Source organism: Ips typographus, linkage group LG9 (assembly GCF_016097725.1).
Source record: "Ips typographus isolate SLU linkage group LG9, UJ_Ityp_2.0, whole genome shotgun sequence".
In the NCBI taxonomy this organism is placed as follows: domain Eukaryota; kingdom Metazoa; phylum Arthropoda; class Insecta; order Coleoptera; family Curculionidae; genus Ips; species Ips typographus.
The window spans coordinates 2,525,102-2,546,128 of NC_138430.1; the positions used below are offsets into that span (position 1 = coordinate 2,525,102).

At 32.9% G+C, this 21,027-nt stretch overlaps 2 protein-coding genes across 2 annotated transcripts; one reads left to right on the forward strand and one right to left on the reverse strand.

The window, feature by feature from the left end:
- Window positions 1–253: 253 nt before the first annotated feature.
- Window positions 254–2,923, forward strand: Atg3 (Autophagy-related protein 3). Its single transcript, XM_081986593.1, has 6 exons — window positions 254–527; window positions 589–767; window positions 828–1,098; window positions 2,087–2,233; window positions 2,320–2,447; window positions 2,518–2,923. The coding sequence occupies exons 1-6, from the start codon at window positions 456–458 to the stop codon at window positions 2,675–2,677; spliced, it is 957 nt and encodes a 318-aa protein (XP_081842719.1). The 5' UTR covers window positions 254–455; the 3' UTR covers window positions 2,678–2,923.
- A 1,136-nt stretch (window positions 2,924–4,059) lies between these two features.
- On the reverse strand, window positions 4,060–20,893 carry LOC145733655 (uncharacterized). Its single transcript, XM_081986577.1, has 14 exons — window positions 20,615–20,893; window positions 20,121–20,385; window positions 18,903–19,046; window positions 16,631–16,737; window positions 16,399–16,579; window positions 16,129–16,340; window positions 14,081–14,262; window positions 12,578–12,739; window positions 10,548–10,778; window positions 10,312–10,487; window positions 6,846–7,047; window positions 6,555–6,786; window positions 4,421–4,621; window positions 4,060–4,354 (listed from the first exon to the last, which is right to left on the reverse strand). Exons 1-14 carry the CDS (start codon window positions 20,756–20,758, stop codon window positions 4,193–4,195), a joined length of 2,601 nt encoding a protein of 866 aa, XP_081842703.1. The 5' UTR covers window positions 20,759–20,893; the 3' UTR covers window positions 4,060–4,192.
- Between the last annotated feature and the right edge of the window lie 134 nt (window positions 20,894–21,027).

Sequence of the window (21,027 nt, forward strand, 5' to 3'; positions counted from 1 at the left end):
ACCGTAAAAACCGCAAAAAAACTTAATTTTCCCGGTATAAACAAATACAAACTGTCACCGACCATATTGGAATGTTTGATAAACGCGCTTATAGCACAAAACCTGTTATCTTAAAAATCATGTGTCACCATGATTATAAAATCACATGGAGGTCACGTGACTTTTGATTCATGACGCGTTTGGATAAAACTGTTCTGATAAAACAGTGTTGCCGTTATTCTTTTTCTTTTTTAACCAGATGACATTGACATTGTACCGACAGGAAGGAAAGAAAAACAAAGATGATTTAATTATTTGATATTGGATTTCCATTTGAAAAGCAAAATTTTTTTGTCTTAAACTACCCGGCTGGAAACCGTAAAAAAACTACAAAAAGTTCAGCTTTATTGTGTGAGGAAAATTTTTAAAGTGATGTGTTAAAAAATCAATACTAGAATTCAATTTGGGGCTTGACAATGCAAAACGTAATCAACACTGTAAAAGGCACTGCTTTAGCAGTAGGGGAATACTTAACTCCAGTTCTAAAGGTATTCAGATAGATAAACAGTACAATGTTCAGTGTTTAACTGACTTTTTGATTTTTGACAGGAATCCAAATTTCAAGAAACTGGGGTGCTTACTCCTGAAGAGTTTGTTGCTGCTGGCGATCATTTAGTCCACCACTGTCCCACATGGCAATGGGCTGCGGGCGATGAATCAAAAGCCAGGCCGTACTTGCCCAAAAACAAACAGTTTTTAATTACCAGAAATGTGCCATGTCCCAGAAGGTAACACTCACTTTTTGTCCAAAAACAACAGCTATTTTGTTTGTCTACATATCAATGTAGATGTGAACAAATGGAATATAACAAAGACCTGGAGCACATCATAGAGTCGGATGATGCAGATAATGGTTGGGTGGACACTCATCATTATGATAAGGAGTCTTCCTCACTGGAGGATAAAATATCTGAGATGACTTTAGAGAAAGGTGAAAGTATGGAAGAAGCTGCCATGAGAAGTGAAACAAAGGAATGTGATGAAGAAGATGATGATGATGATGAAGAAGCAGCTGATATGGAAGAGTTTGAAGAAAGTGGGATGTTAGAAGATGATCAGGTAATACATTAAAAGTGATAACATAACCCTATTTTTCAGTCAAAATGGAGTTAGTTTAAAAAAAAACAGTTTGGTGCACCCTGACAGTTTCTGCCTTGTAACTCCTTAAGAAGTCCCTTAAGGGGAAAAACACTTTAATACAATCTGGTAGAGGATAAAATTTTCTGCAACTTTCCTTGTTTACATGTTTTTGTAACTCCTCAAATAACAGAGCTATGCTAAGTTAAAATGAAGTTAGTTAAAAAAAAAGCAGTTTGGTGCATCCTGTCACTTTTTGCCTTAAAACTCCTTAAGGTGGCCCCTAATTTAATTTTAAAGGTCACGTGAATCTTTTTTTAACATCAAAACGGAATCCTGAAGATTAAATGACTGTTTTCAAAGGTCACATGACCGTCTCACAATTTAAACTGATATTTCAAAAATCATGACTCTTTTTACTGTGCAAATGGTCATGTGATGATTTTCAATCATCAAATCTGTTTTTAAAGGTCCCGCGACTATTTTTTAATGTTAAAACTGATCCTGGAGATCACGTGACCGTTTTAAGTGTCAGAATATCATTTGAATGGTCAAGAGAGCATTTCTAAGTTTAAATTGATGTTTTTTAAAGTCAGGTAACTCTTTTTAAGGTTCAAATGGTCACATGATGATTTTCAATCATCAAATCGGTTTTTTTAACGTTAAAATGGATCCTGAAGATCACGTGACCGTTTTAAATGTCAGAATATCATTTGAATGGCCAAGGGAGCGTTTCTAAGTTTAAATTGATGTTTTTTAAAGTCAGGTGACACTTTTTAAGGTGCAAATGGTCACGTAATGATTTTCAATCATCAAATCTGTTTTCAAATATCACGCGACTATTTTAAGATTAATACTGGAATTCGTAATGTATTAAGTATAAAAGAGGAAGTAATTTTTTGATTTTTGTGAAGTTAATATAGTAACATTTTGTTAAATAAGAGTTGTATTTCAAGTTAATTTGCTTCAGATAGCTAAAGTTATAAAATCTGTGGAAACAGCTGGAAGAAGCGACAATGAAGAAGGAGAGATTGTTAAGACTCGCACCTATGATTTGCACATAACTTATGATAAATATTATCAAACACCCAGGCTTTGGTTGACTGGGTATAATGAGGTAAAAAATCCCTAAAATTTAACTCAGCAACATATCAAATTAAAAAAAATGTGCTAAATTTTAATTTGTTGTACACAAAATTGCAGAAACATGAGCCATTGACTACTCAAGAATTTTTTCAAGACATTTGTAAAGATTATGCCATGAAAACTGTAACACTGGAATCTCATCCGCATTTAAGTGTCCCAAAAATGGCATCCGTACATCCTTGCAGGTAATTAATATTCTTTTTGCAAATTTTGGGACACTCCGTAATGCTACTTTTTGCTGTACATTCGTTTCAGGCACGCGGATGTAATGAAAAGCATCATTCAAACAGTAATGGATGGAGGAGGTGAACTGGGGGTGTATATGTATTTAATTATATTCCTTAAATTTATGCAATCTGTAATACCGACAATAGAATACGACTTTACTCAAAATTTTAATCTAAAAAAAGATTAAAATTTATATGTTATGCATGTAACCATACTTTCCACTTTAAACAAAAAAATGCTTCTTTTGTAAGTATCGTAATTGCCAGTTTTATTGAGAATTTTACTTTATAGTATCAAAAGTTTAGCTTTGATATTATACGTTTTATAATTTTACTTTGGGCAAGCTTTTACAAGCACAAAGCTGTCAGTTTTTTCCAAAAACACAAGGATTGTAATAATTCATGATAAATAAATAAATCCAATATTGAAAAAATTGTTTTTTTATACTAACGTGTTTTACCTACTTTCTTTGAGGGACTCTTGTACCGGGTGACCCAATAAGATCCTTGACCTTCAAAGATCCATAAACCTCATTTTTCCAGGACATTTAATGGAGATTTTTTCGAGATATCTAGGATGAAAGCGTAAATTTTGGAAAAACGCCCTCTACCGGTAAAACGGATACTTAAAGAAAAGAAAATGCTCTTTAAAATTCCGCAAAAACGAAGTCTCTATGAGCCGTTTTCGAGATATTTAAATTCTTTCAAATTTTGACCGCTTTTCTCCCTGACTGTACCAAACTTTGTAGTGTTTTTTAGGTTATTGAATAGGAAATTTAATGAGGATTCCAAAAATGTGCTTAAAACAGTAATTTTCTCACTCCAAGTGGGTTTTACAAGCGATTTTGTCCTTGAGTGTCCTTTCAAACTGTTTCTGGCAGTTCAAAACTTTGACACAGCTTTTCTCCCTGACTGTACCAAATTTTGTAGTGTTTTTAGGTTATTGGATAGGAAATTTAATGAGGATTACAAAAATGTGCTTAAAACAGTCATTTTCTCACTCCAAGTGGGTTTTACAGGCGATTTTCTCTCTGACTGTCTTTTCAAACTGTGTTTCTGGCAGTCCAAACTTTGACACCGCTTTTCTCCATGACTGTACCAAACTTTGTACTGTTTTTTAGGTTATTGAATAGGAAATTTAATGAGGATTCCAAAAATGTTCTTAAAACAGTCATTTTCTCACTCCAAGTGGGTTTTACAGGCGAATTTCTATCTGAGTGTCCTGTCATACTATTTCTGGCAGTTCAAACTTTGACACCGCTTTTCTCCCTGACTGTACCAAACTTTGTAGTGTTTTTTAGGTTATTGGATAGGAAATTTAATGAGGATTCCAAAAATGTGCTTAAAGCAGTAATTTTCTCACTCCAAGTGGGTTTTACAAGCGATTTTGTCCTTGAGTGTCCTTTCAAACTGTTTCTGGCAGTTCAAAACTTTGACACAGATTTCTTAAGAATTTTTTTCCGCGAGGTTCTACTGTGGATAGTTTCTAAGAAACAGCCCACCCTGTACCGGGTGACCCAATAAGACTGTTTCTCGGCCATATCTCGAGAACCAACTAATATAAACTATATTTTGAATGATTCTTGTTGCCCAAGCACTGCATTACAATTGAGCTTTACAGTTTAAATTTTTAATAAATATATAATTGTTCCTAAATCAGGTAAGTACGTTTAACTGCCTTATTATATTACATAAACAGTATTTCAAGTAATGCTCAAAAAGGAACTTTCGTCAAACGTGGTAATAAAACAAACTTTATCATCATCTGTAAGAAATGCCTCCCTTTCGTTAGTACAAAGGGAATTGTTACCGTCAATATAATGAATTGCAGTGCCAAGTAAGTTTACCTCTGAGGCAATAGCAACCTGAAACAGTAATTCTTTCCTTCTGAGAACCATACGAGAAACCAAATTATAAAACATTTTTATTACCTCTGATGCCTCAACGTTGGTTTGCTCTTCTGCTTGTTCATCGCAGATAATGTCAAAACTCACTAAAGTTCCGTCTGGTAGTAAACCTTCAAACTTCTTATCTCCAGATGACACTATAGGAATGCTTTTGCCGTCTGCTGTAGTCAGATTAATGGAATTTCCGTCTTCGTCTAGCAATTGGAAGTGTAAATCCCTGTTTGTCTGCAACGAAAATTATTTAAGCTACTCTTTGTCCCAGGAGGGATTATTAGATTAGTTCTTAAGATTTTCTGTTGGGTGATCTAACAATATTTGTTCTTGTTGAACCAGGCATCCAACGAGGTGCGTTTTAGAATTATTCAAGAAAAACAAGGTAAAACTAGAGTCAACTTTAACAATCTCTAGCGACCAAACTTCCAGTCCTGCCCGGTCAGGTCAGGTGATAGCTCCATTCATTACTGTTCTCGCGGAATGAGTTTACCCGTGCGTCATCTCCCTGTGATTTAGAAGTAGACATGCATTATTGACTTCATCCTTGTCTATTGTTCACTTTCAGAAAGGGTAAATATCTAAGCGAATGTCTTCCAAAAAAAAACATTTACTGATTAGCGCTTCTATTTCAGTCATTGTCAGTTTGACAACCATCGAAATTTATTTGATTTGTTTACTATTAATTCTTTTCCGTTTCTTTGTGTTGTTGATCATTTATAAAGTTTTCTATTTACCACACCACCACAGTTTTTTTAAGAGCTATTGTTTCTACGCTTTTAACATTCTGTAAGTACTTTCATAATATTATTATTAATATTTTTATTTTTTTTATGTCGGCTGTCATGATCTAACCAAAATTGGCACAATTACTAACCTGTTTTGAAAAAACAAAACAAACCAAAACGAGTGGGAGTGTCTATTATGATTTTTATTTAGCCATTTGGTTTTTCCTAAATTCGGAATTACTTACTTACAGTATTTTTTTAAGAAAATGCCTGGAAAAATTCTCTATAGACAAGCCCAGCAGTTAATTCTTAACCTTTGTGAATATTTTGAATTGGAAAAAACTAATGGAGGACCTTTAGAAGCTTTATCATCTGTTCAGGAAGAAAATAAGAAATTTTAAGACCTTACATATTCTTACTGATGTATTTTTTTTGATACTAGAAGGTTGTAGCTGCTTTGAAAATTTCCCGCACAACTGTTTATTCGATTCGGGAAAAGCAAGCAAGTAATCTTATGATTTCCTCACCTAGAAAACCTAAATCGAGACGTTATCAACGGGTCAAGACCACTGATTTATCTGAAAGCATTAAAATGGATGTTCGAAATACATTATATGAGATGTACAACGATAGTATGTTAATAATAGTAAAATATATCTACTTTTGTAAGAAACATCTATTAACATTTCATTGTTTCCAGAGACTGAGATTTTTGGGTTGCATTATAGATTTTTCATAAAAATTTCTTCAAACATATTAATAATAAACTCATAGAAAAAATAAAATAAGCGTCTAAAATGTTTCAGCGGGTTTAAAATAAAATAAGTGGATTGCAACCTGAAAATGAGATATGAGATACTACAGCATCACTCAGAATGTCTTATTGAATTTTTAATTTGTTGTATTTATTTTACAGAAACATGTAACCATCCAGAACCTAAATCAAGAGCTTAAAGTTAAAGAAATACTACATATTGGTGATACATCTCTGCGAATTTTGGTAAATAAATTAGGTTTCAAATTTAGACGGAATTCTATGATCCAAACGGAGACTTCTCATAAATAAAAAATGTTATATCGGTCAAGATATTTTTTATCTGCTTTGGTATAAGGTTGTTTTAGTGCAAATTTGCAGCCAAAGATCTCTACTTTCTGACTGACAATACACGCAAAATTTTAAACGTTACGAAGCTTTAGACACGCCCTTTTCTATAATATGAACACAACAGGTTTGTTGACGAAAACTTGATTTGATTCATATGATTATAAATGACGTAGCCTTCGTGACGCACGGGTAAACTCACTCCGCGAGAACAGTAGCTTTCTTTTGTTATACGGTGTGTTTTACATAATGCGAGTTATGAACGATTTTTTGAAAAAGTGCACAAATAACTAATTATTGGGCCAAAAAAAGTTCACAATTATGTTTAGTAGCTTACTTCAATTGTCTTGACTTCGCCTGCAGTTTTGTCAGTCATGGCCACCATTTCACTACAAGACTCAGTTAAGGCATCATTAGAAAGTGACTCAACTTTCAAAAACTCTTCCTTCACAGCGGATTTTTCGGTCATTACTGGACCGGTCTCTCCTCCCAATATGTTCTGTAACGCGGCATCTCTCTTTAAGTGCGTTTTTTTGTGCTTGGAATAATTTGTCCGATCCGAAAAGCCCCTGCAATACGATTTAATTCAAATTAATTGATTTTCAGTGGACAAAAATCGATTAATTACTTGTCGCATGTTTCGCACTTGTAAACAATTGTGCCAAGATGTATCCTTTCGTGACGAGTGCAAGCCCATTGTTCCGGGAACGATTTCGGGCAAAATCTACATTTGAAAGGTCTCTCATTTAGATGTCTTCTAATATGCGTTTTAAGGGTTTCTTTATGGCGGAACCTCTTCGGACAGTGTTTGCAAGGAAATGGCTTCTCACCTACAAAAGCAAACTAAATACCTTTCATCTGTTATTACTAGAGAAGAGGAGACAAGAGTAATGGTCGTATATGATTAACTGAGATGGTTTGACATAGGAAAAGGCGTTTAAACAAACAATTAGAGTTATAAGAGTCACATGACCTTAAAAAGTTGAGCACGTTCAACAGTCATGTGACTTTGACTATTCAATTTAGAGCAATTGACAATTAAAAGTTTTATCTCAACTTCTCACAAAACCTGTCAAAGAGAGAACCTTTTAAAAAATGCCATAAACTTCTACAAGTGTCTGAAACCTTCCCAGAAGTATTTTAAATTGCCAGAGGCCTCTAGGACCATTTTAAAAGTTTCATAGATCTCCAAATGCTACTGACAACCTTCTAAAAAGTGCCAGAAACTTTTACAAGTGTCTTAAACCTTCCCAGAGTTGTTTTAAATTGTCAGAGAAATCTATAGCCGTTTTGAATGTGCCAAGACCTCTAAGTGCTACTGAGAACTTTATAAAAAGTTCCAGAGACCTTTACAACTGTCTGAAACCTTCCCAGAACTATTTTAACTTGCTAGAGGCCTCCAGGGCCATTTTAAAAGTTCCATAGATCTTCAAATGCTACTAAAAAGCTTCAAACAAGTTCCAGAAGCTTTTACAAGTGTCTTAAACTGTTAATTTCTACAGCTTCCTTTATCCCTTTATGAACTGGTCAAAGAGATTGAAGATACTTTTATTAGATTTTATACAACTTTATTTTACTGACATAAAACAATGGAAAGACATAAGCACACTCGAATAATAATTACCGTCTATCTTCCTTAACCTGAGTATCTTAAATTGTCATTAGATGACATAATGTTTATGTAGTATGATCTGTAAAATTGATTATTTTAACATTCCCTTCCAATTTTACAATACATACACATCAATATAATAGTAAAATGAATATCAATACAAGAACTTACTTCTATAACAATTTCTTGAATAACTTATAAGTTCAAAATATCTACAACATTTAGTTTTTCAATAAAATATTTAAATTTTGGTCAAATCAGCTACTTGCTCTGCTGTACAAACATACTTTAAAATTATTCTCGAAATTATTTGTCCTTTTTCAACACAATCTCTTAAAAAATGATGACGAACATCAATGTGTTTGGACCGTTTGGTCTCTAAAGTACTTGCCATCTTGATACAAGATTGATTATCCTCAAAAATCTCAACAGGATAAACATTCTTGTTCAAAATATCACACAGAAGAGCGAAAATAAAAATACATTCAGTCACACATGCCGATAAAGATACATATTCAGCTTCTGTACTCGATAAGGCAACAACTGATTGTTTTTTACATTTCCATAAAACTATATTATCATAGACATTAATTAAAAATCCTGAAATACTTTTTCGATCAAAAACATTATTAACAAAATCAGCATCGACATAACTAGATATAATGATATTGTTATTTGACTTGTTTGATTTAACATATTTCAGTCCAAAATTTTGAGTTTTCTTTAAGTATCTCAAAACATTTTTCAAGTATTTAAAGTGTTCTTCATTAAAACAATTCTGAAATTGACTGAAATATGTTACAGCATAACATATATCTGGACGTGTACCTAACATAATATACATAAGGCATCCAACTAGCTCGCGGTAGGGAATATTCTCTTGGCATACATCTACATTCATTTCTAACTTTAAATTTGGTTGTACTGGAATATTACTTGTTTTACTGTGTCTCATTCCAAACATGTTAATAACTTTTTGAATTAATTCTCTTTGATCAATGCACAAGTAATGTTCAGTTTTAGTAATATTCAAACCCAGAAATTTTAATGGAGTAGAAGTCAAATCTCTCATTTCAAATCGATTGATGTGTATGTATTGTAAAATTGGAAGGGAATCTTAAAATAATCAATTTCATCAAACAGAACATACTACATAACATTATGTCTTTTAATGACAATTTAAGATACTCAGGTTAAGGAAGATAGACGGTAATTATTATTTTAACATAAACCTCCCCAGAACTGTTTTAAATTGTCAGAAATCTCTAGGACCATTTTGAAAGTTCCATAGAACTCTAAATGCTACTGACAGCATTCTAAAAAGTGCCAGAGGCCTCTACAAGTGTCTTAAACCTTCCAAGAATTGTTTTAAATTGTCAGAGACCTCCATGACCGTTTTGAACGTGCCATAAACGTTCAAGTGCTACTGAGAACCTTCTGAAAAGTTCCAGAGCCCTCTACAACTGTCTGAAACTTTCCCAGAACTGTTTTAAATTGCCAGAGGCCTCTAGAACAATTTTGGAGGTGTTACGGCTCTGTAAATAATCTTGCAACCCTTCTAGAAATTGCCAGAGGGTTCTACAAGTGTCTTAAAATTCACTGATTGAATATTCAATCTGTTTAGCATCAAAAGCGAGTTCATGAGTAGAGTTTTGAAAGTTGTGACGTTTGACTGTCAGTTTCTGATTCTTTTTCGTCTGTTCTGAACCGAAAACCTGTCAGATTCAATTCCATAAAGGCGTAAAATAACGAAACATACTTGAAAAGCCTTAAGGTCAGTTCGAATTGCATTAAACGCATTTTATTACTCTATGAGTGTAATTTTGACATTTGACTGTCAGTTTAAGATGCTTTTTCGTCTGTTTTGAACCGAAACCTGTCAGATTCAATTCCATAAAGGCGTAAAACAACGAAACATACTTGAAAAGCCTTAAGATCAGTTTGAATTGGATTAAATGCATTTTATAGTATCAAATCAATGTCTGCCTATTCCTGATGACTGTCAAAATCGTCTTCATAAACCTATAAAACTAGAACATATACATGAACAGATAAAATTTGTTTGAACTAGATTAAATGCATTTCATATCAGAGCATTTATTAGATAATATAGCTTATCAATTTCACCAAAAGTCAGCCTGTAATCTTGTAAATGATTATTATAATATAGAAAAGTACTGATATTGAGAAAATCACAATTTTTTCAATATTATTTCTATTTTTTTGATCCTGTAGGTAATGGAGATAAACACATATTTGTATGGTTCTTTCATATTATATTTAAATTTTTGGAATCCTTTGAGAACATTTTAGAAAACTGAGACTTATCTTTTACTAAGATTAGCAGATTTAAGTGTATTTTATTATAGTCACGACTATTTTGTTTGCATGCAAACGTGGACGTATAAAATAGAAAAACTACTAAGAAAGTGGCTTTTATGTACAATTTAACAAAGATAATAAGTCGAATATATGAACTTACCAGTGTGTCTTCGCATGTGTGATTTACACTGTGATGAAGTCGTAAACTTTTGTTCGCAAAAGGTGCAATCAAAAGGTTTCTCCCCTGTGTGAGTCCTAATATGTTCAATCAGGTTACTCTTCTGAGTGAACGCCTTTTTACATACGTTACATTCAAACTTCCTGTCATCGTGAATGCTAAATTAACAAAAAACATTAATTAAGGTTATTATTTAAGTGAACAAAATATAAACTTACTTCATGTGAGCCCAAAGAGACCCTTTCTGATTAAAAGTGTTACCACAAACAGGGCACACGTATCTGACTAATTCTTTATGAATATTTTCGTGAATGGCTAGACTGGATTTGGTTTTGAACCGTTTCGAACACTCTGTACACTGGTACGGCTTGTTTTCCGTATGAACCAGTTGGTGACGACGCAATAATTGACGGTGTTTGAATGTTTTTTCGCATTTAATACAGGCAAATCTACGACAATACTCGTTGAAGTTGGTTCAAGAAACAAACAGTATTATAAGAAGAGACAGTTTATATTACCAGGACTCAAATATTAACAGAGTAAAAATGTTTACTTATCACACAGGTAAACTACTTATTTATGATATTTGTTGTGAGTGAAATAAATGCTAAATTATGGCCTACTTGCTGAGAACAACCAGTTTTAAATGTCAATAATTCACTAATCGATAGCCGCATTATATCATTTTCCTGAAGAACGATTCCTAAGGAAGACTATAAGGAACGATTCCTAAAAAATCGTTTTTTTTGCTACAACTGTCAGACTGTTGGACCAATTTTAATCAAATTTGGAACAAGTAATTATGAAATGAGTACTCCGTTATGTGATGTAAATGACATTCTTCAAAATTGTTTAGACGCGTCGATATAGGGGGTATGTAAATGTAATAGGACCAATTTGAAAGTTCTATGGACCTCTAAATGCTATTGAGAACCTTCCAAAAAATGCCAGAGGCCTCTAGAAGTGTCTTAAACCTTCCAAGAATTGTTTTAAATTATCAGGTGCCTCTCTAAAACCATTTTGGAAGTGTTAGAGCTCTGTAAATAATCCTGCAAACCTTCTAGAAATTGCCAGAGGCCTCTACAAGTGTCTTAAACCTTCGCAGAACTATTTCAAATTTTCAGAGGCCTCTAGGACCAATTTGAAAGTTCTATGGACCTCTAAATGCTATTGAGAACCTTCCAAAAAATGCCAGAGGCCTCTAGAAATGTCTTAAACCTTCCAAGAATTGTTTTAAATGGTCAAATGTGTTTTATTTTTCAAAATTTAGACAGAATCAAACTTGTTTACTCTCTAAATATTTATGACATATTTACCTTAAAATATAAAATCTTAAATCCTGATATTATTAACTGATTTAAACTTTAGAGGAATAAGCCAGTGCAGATGGCGGTGACGTCACATTGAAATCTACTCATGCCTAAAATTGCTACTTTTCCTTTTTTTGTATCAGACGTTTACACAAGTTTTTCCATTAAGCAAGTAAAGCATTCTGTATTAAAAAATATCATTGAAACAGTACGGAAATGCATTAAAGCCTGGTTTATAAAATAAAATTTAAATTTAGCTGTAACTCTAAAAAAATATGGTGTTCATAAAAGAAATATTTCAAGTCTTAAATCAATGACTGCTAAACGCCAAAGTTGTCATTTGCGCTCATTTGACATCAAAAACTCTCAAAAATATCAAGTGACATTCGGGATTCCCACATACCCAGTGTTGTGATTTTGGAATACACAAACACAAAAATTGAAATTGGAAAAACCAAATATTACTAGGCTTCAGTTTAACCGTTTAAACGGTAACCTTTAGCTGCCAGGAAAAACCATAACCAAATATTCAAATTCAAAACACAAATCAGCTGATTGTGTCATTGGAGGCGCTTGCGCAGTAGCAAGATGATTTAACTTTAGCGTTAACTTTACGACAATTTAGAATTTTATGTAAATCCAAGGTCACTAGATACAGCTAAATTTAAGGTTAAAGTTAAATTTCATTTATGAACGTCTTGATTTAAAACCACTAGTCTTATTCTTAAAGTTAATACTAAATTTAATGCTAAATTTAAATTTTGTTTTATAAACCAGGCTTAAGTAGTTTCAGACTAAATGTAAAACGCCATTAAATTGTCCGGTAGTTTAAGTTAGGTTAGATGATCACAATTTGGTCACTTTCAAAATACGTGCATGGGAAAAGAAATGCAGACGATGACGTAACCACCATTTACCCTGGTTTGGACCTTACTTACTTTTGGTTTGCGTGCTCTTTGGCATTATGATATCTGAGAGTACTCGGATTATTAAACGATTTCTCACACAATTGACATTTATACAGTTCCGATGAAACACCATTGATCTTTCGGTAGTGGCATAGTAAATGGTTTTTAAAAGTGAAAGCGTAGGCAAAATCTCTAAAAATGTACAAAAGTTATCAGTGTAAATTCGACTTATTTAACGTAATTAATAGCAATTGAAAAACCAGGAGAAATAACAATTTTTTTTCTAAAAAGTTAACCACACAGAAATGTTTACTTTCATTAGAGCTAGCACGAGGTGAAAGAGCAGTTCAAGAAGGCCATTTTAAGCTTTTTACATTCGCTGAAATTTCAAAAATTACGTAAATACGGAATTTTCCACATTTTGGTGCAATTTCCGAAAACAAATTCATATCTCTGAAACGGTAAGGGTTACGGAAATTTTGCAGGAGAGCAAAAATGTTTATAATGACATTATGCACCGAGTAGACTAGGTTTACACCTGCTTGAAACCGGGTCAACGCAGTGACAACTGGCAGAGCGTTAGTTTGAAAATTAATTGTTTTTTAAACACCTTCTGTAAGTGTTGTGATTAGCACGAGGCAGTAGAGCAGTTGAAGACGACCATTTTACGCGTTTTACCTTCCCTGACACCCCAAAAGTGTGCAAAATACGAATTTTTCAAAAAAAGTTAAATATCTCTGAACTGGGAAGAGTTGAAGTAGGATTTTTTTTAAGTTTGCTATGTCAAAAAGTTGGTGAAGAGTCTTAAAACTCGATTTTTCAAGCTGAAAGCAGTTTTAAGCCCTAAAAATAGTCCAAAGTTCTGAGAAAATGAAAAGCAAAGTAAAAAAACTTGAAAAGTTAGTTTTCAAGTCAATTTTCATGAATCTAATGTCAATATCCTGTATTTAAGACTAAAATATTGAAATGTATTTTCAAATTGTGAAAACTTACTTCAACTGCAAATTTTAAGCTTTTGATGTCACTTTTTATTGGTTTCAGAGTCACTTTTTGGCGTCCAAGTCAATTTTCAAGGTTGAAATGTGTGAATTTGTAGTCAAAAATTCTGATGACTGACTATAAAGACAGTTTTTAAGCCTCTCAAATCAATTTTCACAGTTTCCAAGTCAATCGTCAAGGCTAAAGTCTTCCAATTAGTCTGAAAACTGTGAAAACTGTTTACAAAAACAATTCTGAATATTTCTGAAGTGGTTAGAGTTGAAGCAGGATTTTTTAAATTTAAGTTTCCAGAAAAATTTTACAATTATTCAATTTAGACTTTTCTTAAAGTACTTTTTTCTCCTAGTTCTTCAATTGTCAATGTAAAAATTACAGTTTTGAAGCATTTTGAAACATGATTTTATAGGTACATATGGAAAAAGAGGTACAATAGGCAGATTTTATTAATTACCATTAAAACATCAATATTTGGAAAAGCTTCAAAATGTAGAAATTTGAGTTACTGGAAAATGTTTGATAAATAAATTCACTTACCGATCACAATGATAACAATTATACGGTTTTTCTCCTTTATGTACAGCTTTAAGATGCACCTCATAGTTTTGCTTGCAAGTGAACTCTTTTTGACAAATTATACATTTTACCGCTGATTTTTTGATAATTTCTGATGGACTTTCATTAATATTAACGTCGTCCGGGAGGATCAATTTGCCATCCTAGAGAGACACATTTAAAGCCAAATTATTGCCGTATACAGGGTGGTCCAGTTTTAAATGTCAATAATTCACCAATCCATAGCCAATTAAAAAATAAGTTGACATGCATTATGTAATTTTCCTGAAAAATTATTCCTAAGGAAAATACAGTCTGTCAAACCGTTGGAGCAATTTTGATCAAATTTGGAACACTCATTATGAAATTAATACTCATTATGAATGACGTTTGCCAAAATTCTCCAGTAGCCTAAATACAGGAAGATGGTTTTAATGTTTTTGCCTTCTACGTCTCTAGATATTTTTCAAAAATTACGTGTTTTTTTTAATATCATTGTTTATGATGAAAAAGAAATTATCTCTTATAAAATTCTGATTTGAAACTTCTTTTACGATATAATTCAATTATTACTTTCAAAGACCCAAAACTAACCCAACCCAACTTAAAAATTGTCTTGGAAACAGAAAATTCACTTAAGAACCTTAAAAAATTTAATTGTAGCTAGTTTTCATAGTTTCCAGACAAACTGAAAGACTTTAGTTTTGAAAATTGACTGAGAAAAGATAAAAAATGATTTCAGAAGCTTAAAAATTGTGTTTGTAACCAGTTTTCATGCAAATTGAGAGACTTTAATATTGAAAATTGATTCGTACTTGTAGACATAAAAAACTACTTTGTCTAGAATTTTTTACTACAAATTCTTACATTTCAACCTTAAAAATTGACGAACACCAAAAAGTGACTATGAACTAATGAAAAGTAATATCAGAAGCTTAAAATTTGCATTTGAAGTAAGTTTTAATTTTTAAGACAAATTTCAATATTTTAGTTTTGAAAATAGTCTTAGATAGAGGACATTGACATTAGATTCATGAAAATTGTCTTGAAAACTAACTTTTCTTGCTTTTTACTTTGCCTTTAATTTTCTCAGAATTCTGGACTATTTTTAGTGTTTCAAAACTGCTTTCAGCTTGGAGAATCGAGTTTCAAGACTATCTTTACCAGAGTATCTTTTCTTCATTCTCTTAAAATGGCATTCCAAGCTTTGTCACTATTAAATTGACTTAGAGATCTTAGTGCTAAACATTTTTTGACTTATCAGGTCTAAAAGCCAGTTTGTACGCTGTCCATAGTCTTGAAAATGTTATTTCAAGCTTCTTCAGTATTAAATTGACTTCTACACTCATCATAGGTGCAATAAATTGTAGCATCTCTAAGAAATTCAGACTGTTTTTAGTGCTTTTAAAGACTGAAAAATCGAGTTTAAGACTATTTCCAAAAGTCAAGTTTCTTCAGTAATAAAAGTAAACAATTTTGGTATCAAATGCTACAATAATAGTCTTGAGAACTAATTTTTAGAAATGAAATAGTCCGAAAATTTAATTTACTTCTAGACTTGTTCCAGTCCCGAAAATTGAGTTGTACACCAATTGAAGTCCTGAAAATAGACTTTTGGACTAGCTTTAAAAGTCAACTTTTAGATTATCTTTAGAAGTAAAAAATAAGTTTCATGCACAATACAATCTTTGTCTTGATTTCCGGACTGTTTTTACTTCTGGAAATCCAGTTTTAGACACTCGACCAGGATGGCAGTTTGTGAAAACAAATTATAAGACTATTCCTAGTAGTAAATAGCAAGTTTTTAGACTATTCGGTACAAATTTGGACTCTCACAAGTCACAAGTCTTGAATGTTCAGTTTTACACTATAAAACAATTTTTTAAATTGAAATTTGTAGGACTGTAGGTTCTTTAGGAAACGTTTTTCAGAAAAATTACATAATGCAAGTCAACTTATTTTTTGATTGGCTATCGAGTGGTGAATTATTGACACTTAAAACTGGACCACCCTGTATAGACACCACTTACAAGTTGGAAGATGGAGTCAAATACTGAAATTCCGGTGTGTCCAGTTTCCTGTTGGTGTTTGACAACCTTGTCTCGTTCCGGGTCTTGAACAGAGCAGCCCTCAGCCTGACATCGGTAATTAACTTTATGGCTTTGTTTGTGCGCTTCGCACCGGCCATAATGTTGAAACACTCGTTTGCAAATGTTGCATTCAAACCTTTGCTCCGATTGGCCTGTAATACGAACCACATCAGTAAGTATTTCATGTTTGTAATATAATCATTCAATTACGTTTATAGGATTTTTCAGAAAATACCAATTTCTCGTCTTCCAGAGGACCGTTAGCGTTAAACACTTTACCAATTAAAGTTTTTGTGGTAGTTTTTGGGCTACTACATTTTTCTTCTAATGCCACTTTAAAGTCTTCGTCTAATACTCCTTCGTCTTTAAGTATTTTCGTTAGTTCGTTGCCCTAAAATTGGTTGTATAAGAAAATAGGATTGCTGGTCGTGGTAAACATTACCCGCACATCTCCGTCGTATCTTGTTGGTGGTTTAATGACTCTTTTATGACGACTAGTTACAATTTTTTCCACTGTATCTGTAGAATCCTTAGTTGTCTCAGTAAGTTCTAAAGTAAATGTCCTTATTTTAAATCGTTTATTACCGAACCGCTCACGGTCACTGTTTTAACGGCATGTATCTCAGAAATTCCTCAGCCGAATTAAGTAAACAAAAAAAGTCGGTTTCTTCCAGAATCAGCACATGCATTTTGCCTTAAAAGTAATTTCTTCTTAGGTAAAGAAAAATGTGCTGCAAATTTCAACTTAGCGCATTTGAAACCTGAGATAATTTTAGAACATTCATGTCATTTCATAGGCTTGGTTGTTATCTCGGGACATGTTTGGGGGTTTTTCAATTTCTGGTCTACAAAAGGAATTACGGGGTGTTTTCGAAAAACACGCATTTTTTATGGGGTACGTCTACAATAGAAATGCTTTTATTAATCAATTAGTTTAAGTTTAGTACAATTTTAAATATATCCGGATTTAGTGCGTTTTGACAGGAAAACCCCCATTTCCCTGCTAGATAGGAAAAAACTAGTACACATGTCTAGAGGTCGATTTTTGACAAAGACTAATGGCAAAACCGTATTTCGATATCTTGTCAGTTCGCGGCGCTAGAGGGCGTTTTTCACAACTTTTTTATTTATTAAAATATCAAAGTGAAACAAAAACATTCTTAAGGCACTTTTTCGATGTGATTCCAGTGCCGTACTTGGTTTTTTGCTTATGTCTTCCATTTTCCCAAAAATGTTATGCGTTTACTACAATAGAAGTATGTCTATAGTTGATCTGAAAAATAACTGAGATATTACACTTTTTTGTTTTTATTCAAGTTGGCTTTGACTCAGGTTCTGACATCAGCTGTCAAAAGTGACGTTTATTTATTTTTTGTTACTATGACAATACTTAAATGTTTAAACTCGCTGCCTTTTTAAATTCTCCCACATGAGTTGATTGATAACACCGTTTGGCCGCTAGAGGGCGTCAAATTTCCTTTACCATAATATCACATATTAGATTGTAAATATTTTTTAGTCAGATTTCATGTATCTCTTAATCCGGCCGAGTTTCTGGCAAAGAAATGGTTAAAATGTTAAATTTTAGGTCTAACTCTGTTAGTTTTTGAGATACCAAAAAACCGACTGCACCAGCGTCTTTTCCGGGAAATTTTAACACAAAATGACACCGAGACGTCAACTGTAACTTGACAAATAAAAAAGTTGTATTTTTTACGGTTCCAGGCCGCCATTTCGAATTTTCTGTCAAAATATGGACTTGCACCTCATTTTAAAGGAAATTTCACGTAGTTTCAAGAAATGAGAGAGAAAATGGCGTTCCAGGCCTCCATTTTGAATTTCCTGTCAAAATATTGACTTGCACCTCATTGTAAAGGAAATTTCACGTAGTTTCAAGAAATGACAGACAAAATAGCGTTCCATGCCGCCATTTTGAATTTTCTGTAAAAATATTGATTTGCATCTCATTTTAATGAAAATTTCATGTAATTTCTAGAAATGACAGACAAAATGGCGTTGCAGGCCGCCATTTTGAATTTTCTGTCAAAATATTGACTTGCATCTCATTTTAAAGAAAATTTCACGTAGTTTCAAGAAATGACAGACAAAATGGCGTCCCAGGCAGCCATTTTGAATTTTCTGTCAAAATATTGACTTGCACCTTATTTTAAAGGAAATATTGCGTAGTTTCAAGAAATGACAGTCAAAATGGCGTTCTAGGCCTGTTTACCGTCCTTGGTACAAAGTAACGTATGAGAATAATCTTTCGGTAATTATTGTCCTATAACCCCATTAAATTTCTCCCATTATGCACAATACTAAAAAAATGTATTAACCTCTGTTGTATGTTACTGATTTTAAAACCAGTAAACATTTAGTGTTTATCTCCTTAAAATTAGTGGTGGTATTACCGAGAAACACCCCGTAATTTCTTCGGCTGAGGGATTTCAGGAATACAGTCCCTTAAAAATTAATGCAGTATCAATCTTTTCCGTGAGCAGTTTAGTTAAAGTAAAACAATAAATAATATAACTTTGAAATTAATTAAAGTCAAAAGGTAAGAAGAGCAAAACTATTGTCAGGTCTCAGCACAGTGGGTAGTTTGTAATTGGTCTATTTTTGACCACAAACTATCCAATGTGGTTTGGTTTACATAAGTGGACGGACTTCAAAATTATAATAACAAAATAAGGTTTATTATGATGCCTACTAACTTTTCTGATCGGGAAGTTCAGTTGAGATATTCTGGTCCTTTTGAGTCCTTCTCGGTCTACCCTTTCTGCGCCTCCCTGTATTTTTGCCGGCAACTTTTAGTGCCAATTCTTGGTCCGGGGCAAATAAAGGCCCATCACTGTAAACTACAATCAAAGTGACAGTGAAGTACAGATCACATATAAACTCATAAGTACAAATCATCATTATTTTCATTTATAGTAAAAATAAGTTCCAGCATCTACAAAATTATACATAGTGGTCGCATTTGACGCTCCATAGAGTGTGCAGAGCGAATTTGACGTCACAGTGACGTAATTGAACTGTCAAATAGATGATAGATCGTCTCAAATGTATAGCTTAATTTTCAAGTAAAAAATAAGGTTTGTTTTTGCTTGGCTTGAAGAACATTTACAACTGGAAATCCCATTAAAACACTGGGTTTTTCAAGCAAAAATCGGCTTAATTTACATCAATCCTATTGCTCTAAAACTATTTTAATATACAGGGTGTTTATTAGGTACTTATACAAAGTGTAAGGTGCAAAACTTTGACCAATTTTAAGCAAAATAGCATTATTTCAAAGATACATTTTTTGCTTAAAAATGGTCAAAAGTAAATCTTTGATCTTACAGTTTGTGCAAATGCTTAATAAACACCACCTATATTGTCTCAATTTTGTGGTGAAAGCAGTAATTTTTCAGAAATTTGTGTTTAGTTTGAAATTCCTAATATTTAGGTATAGGAACATAATATATCAATTAAATGCAATTTTAATGGCCCTTCATTTTCAAAAATAATATACAAGACAAACATTTAAAAAAACACAACTTTAAAAAAATATACATTTTCAGCCACCCTGTTTAATTTAGAATCAATTTCTTTGGTAAAGTGGTATTAACAAAAAATGATTAGAAACAGATTTCAATACTGAATTTATAGCAACTTACAGAGAGTGTTCCATTTAAAATAAAGTTGCCCCTACATTTTAGTACAAGCAGATTTTAGATTAATAGAGCATTACTTAAACATGCAAATTTTCAAATTAATCATTGTTGGACACCCTGTCTTTACTGATGAGACATTAAAGTAACTCACATTTTGAGATACACTTGAATAGAACAACAATTGATTTGAACTTTTTGGGGTCTCTCACCTCCTGTAGATTACTTTGTGGCCTACAATTTTCAACACCTGTCCCAAGATAAACTTCTACTTACTTTGTATAACACACTTTTCTTCACCATCCTCGTCAGCCTGTATTGCATAGGTTTCGACACTCGTATTGGGATTGTGGCTTTGCAGTGCCAATTCGAGCTTTATCCTTTCTTTTTCTTCTCGAAATATTAGTTTACTTTGAGATTTCAATAAGTTCCTCAACTTGGCTTGCCCCTGGATAATGAGATCCATAAACAGTTTGGTGGCCTCCAATTGAATATGACACCCAGGGCATATCCGCTTCGGGTACTGGTCTCCATCTTCAACCTGTTTTTATTACAAATTGTTAAATAATTTGCAATTTTATTATTTCATGCAGATGTTGCGCCAAAATTTCAAATTAATTAAAAATTATAAAAACCTAGTGACTTTACTGTCTGGCTCTTTTTCTAGCACATTGAAAACGGGTATACCAATAAAAGACAGTGTGTGGAGACTAGGTTCTGAAGGTCACAGACTGAGGTGGTCAAAAAATACTTCTGTGTGTGAAACTCACCGTAATTGGTAGATAAGTATTAACTAATAAATAGAGTTGTTCGGAATTTTTTTCGGGCGAATATAAATTAATTCCGTTTTTGGTTGTTGATTCTCCACAAAGTCTGCATAAATCAGAGTTTGTCAACAAAGAACACTCCGCCATGTTGGATTATGATGAACTGTCGTCTCTGTCAAATGTCAAAGTTAATCGATTCGATGTTAGAACTGTGTTCTGTGTTATCTGGCAAATCGATGCACTAATGACGGATTGTTTTATCGATATTTTGAGACCACATCAAATTATTATTTTATAGTGATACAAATTCAGTGTGTGACAGGAAAATGTACAAGTAAATTCCAATTTGATCCATAATTTACGGGTCTAATTGTAATTGGCTTGAAATATATAATTTTCATGTCATTAATGTCAAT

Excerpts from the sequence above, each read along its gene's own strand:
- Atg3 (XM_081986593.1), top strand. The coding sequence starts at position 456 with ATGCAAAACGTAATCAACACTGTAAAAGGCACTGCTTTAGCAGTAGGG. Across the intron at positions 528-588 it reads ACTTAACTCCAGTTCTAAAG|GAATCCAAATTTCAAGAAAC; the intron begins GTATTCAGATAG and ends GATTTTTGACAG. Across the intron at positions 768-827 it reads AATGTGCCATGTCCCAGAAG|ATGTGAACAAATGGAATATA; the intron begins GTAACACTCACT and ends ATATCAATGTAG.
- LOC145733655 (XM_081986577.1), bottom strand. The coding sequence starts at position 20,758 with ATGGCGGAGTGTTCTTTGTTGACAAACTCTGATTTATGCAGACTTTGT. Across the intron at positions 12,740-14,080 it reads AATTGTTATCATTGTGATCG|AGATTTTGCCTACGCTTTCA; the intron begins GTAAGTGAATTT and ends GTACATTTTTAG. Across the intron at positions 6,787-6,845 it reads AAGTGCGAAACATGCGACAA|GGGCTTTTCGGATCGGACAA; the intron begins GTAATTAATCGA and ends ATCGTATTGCAG.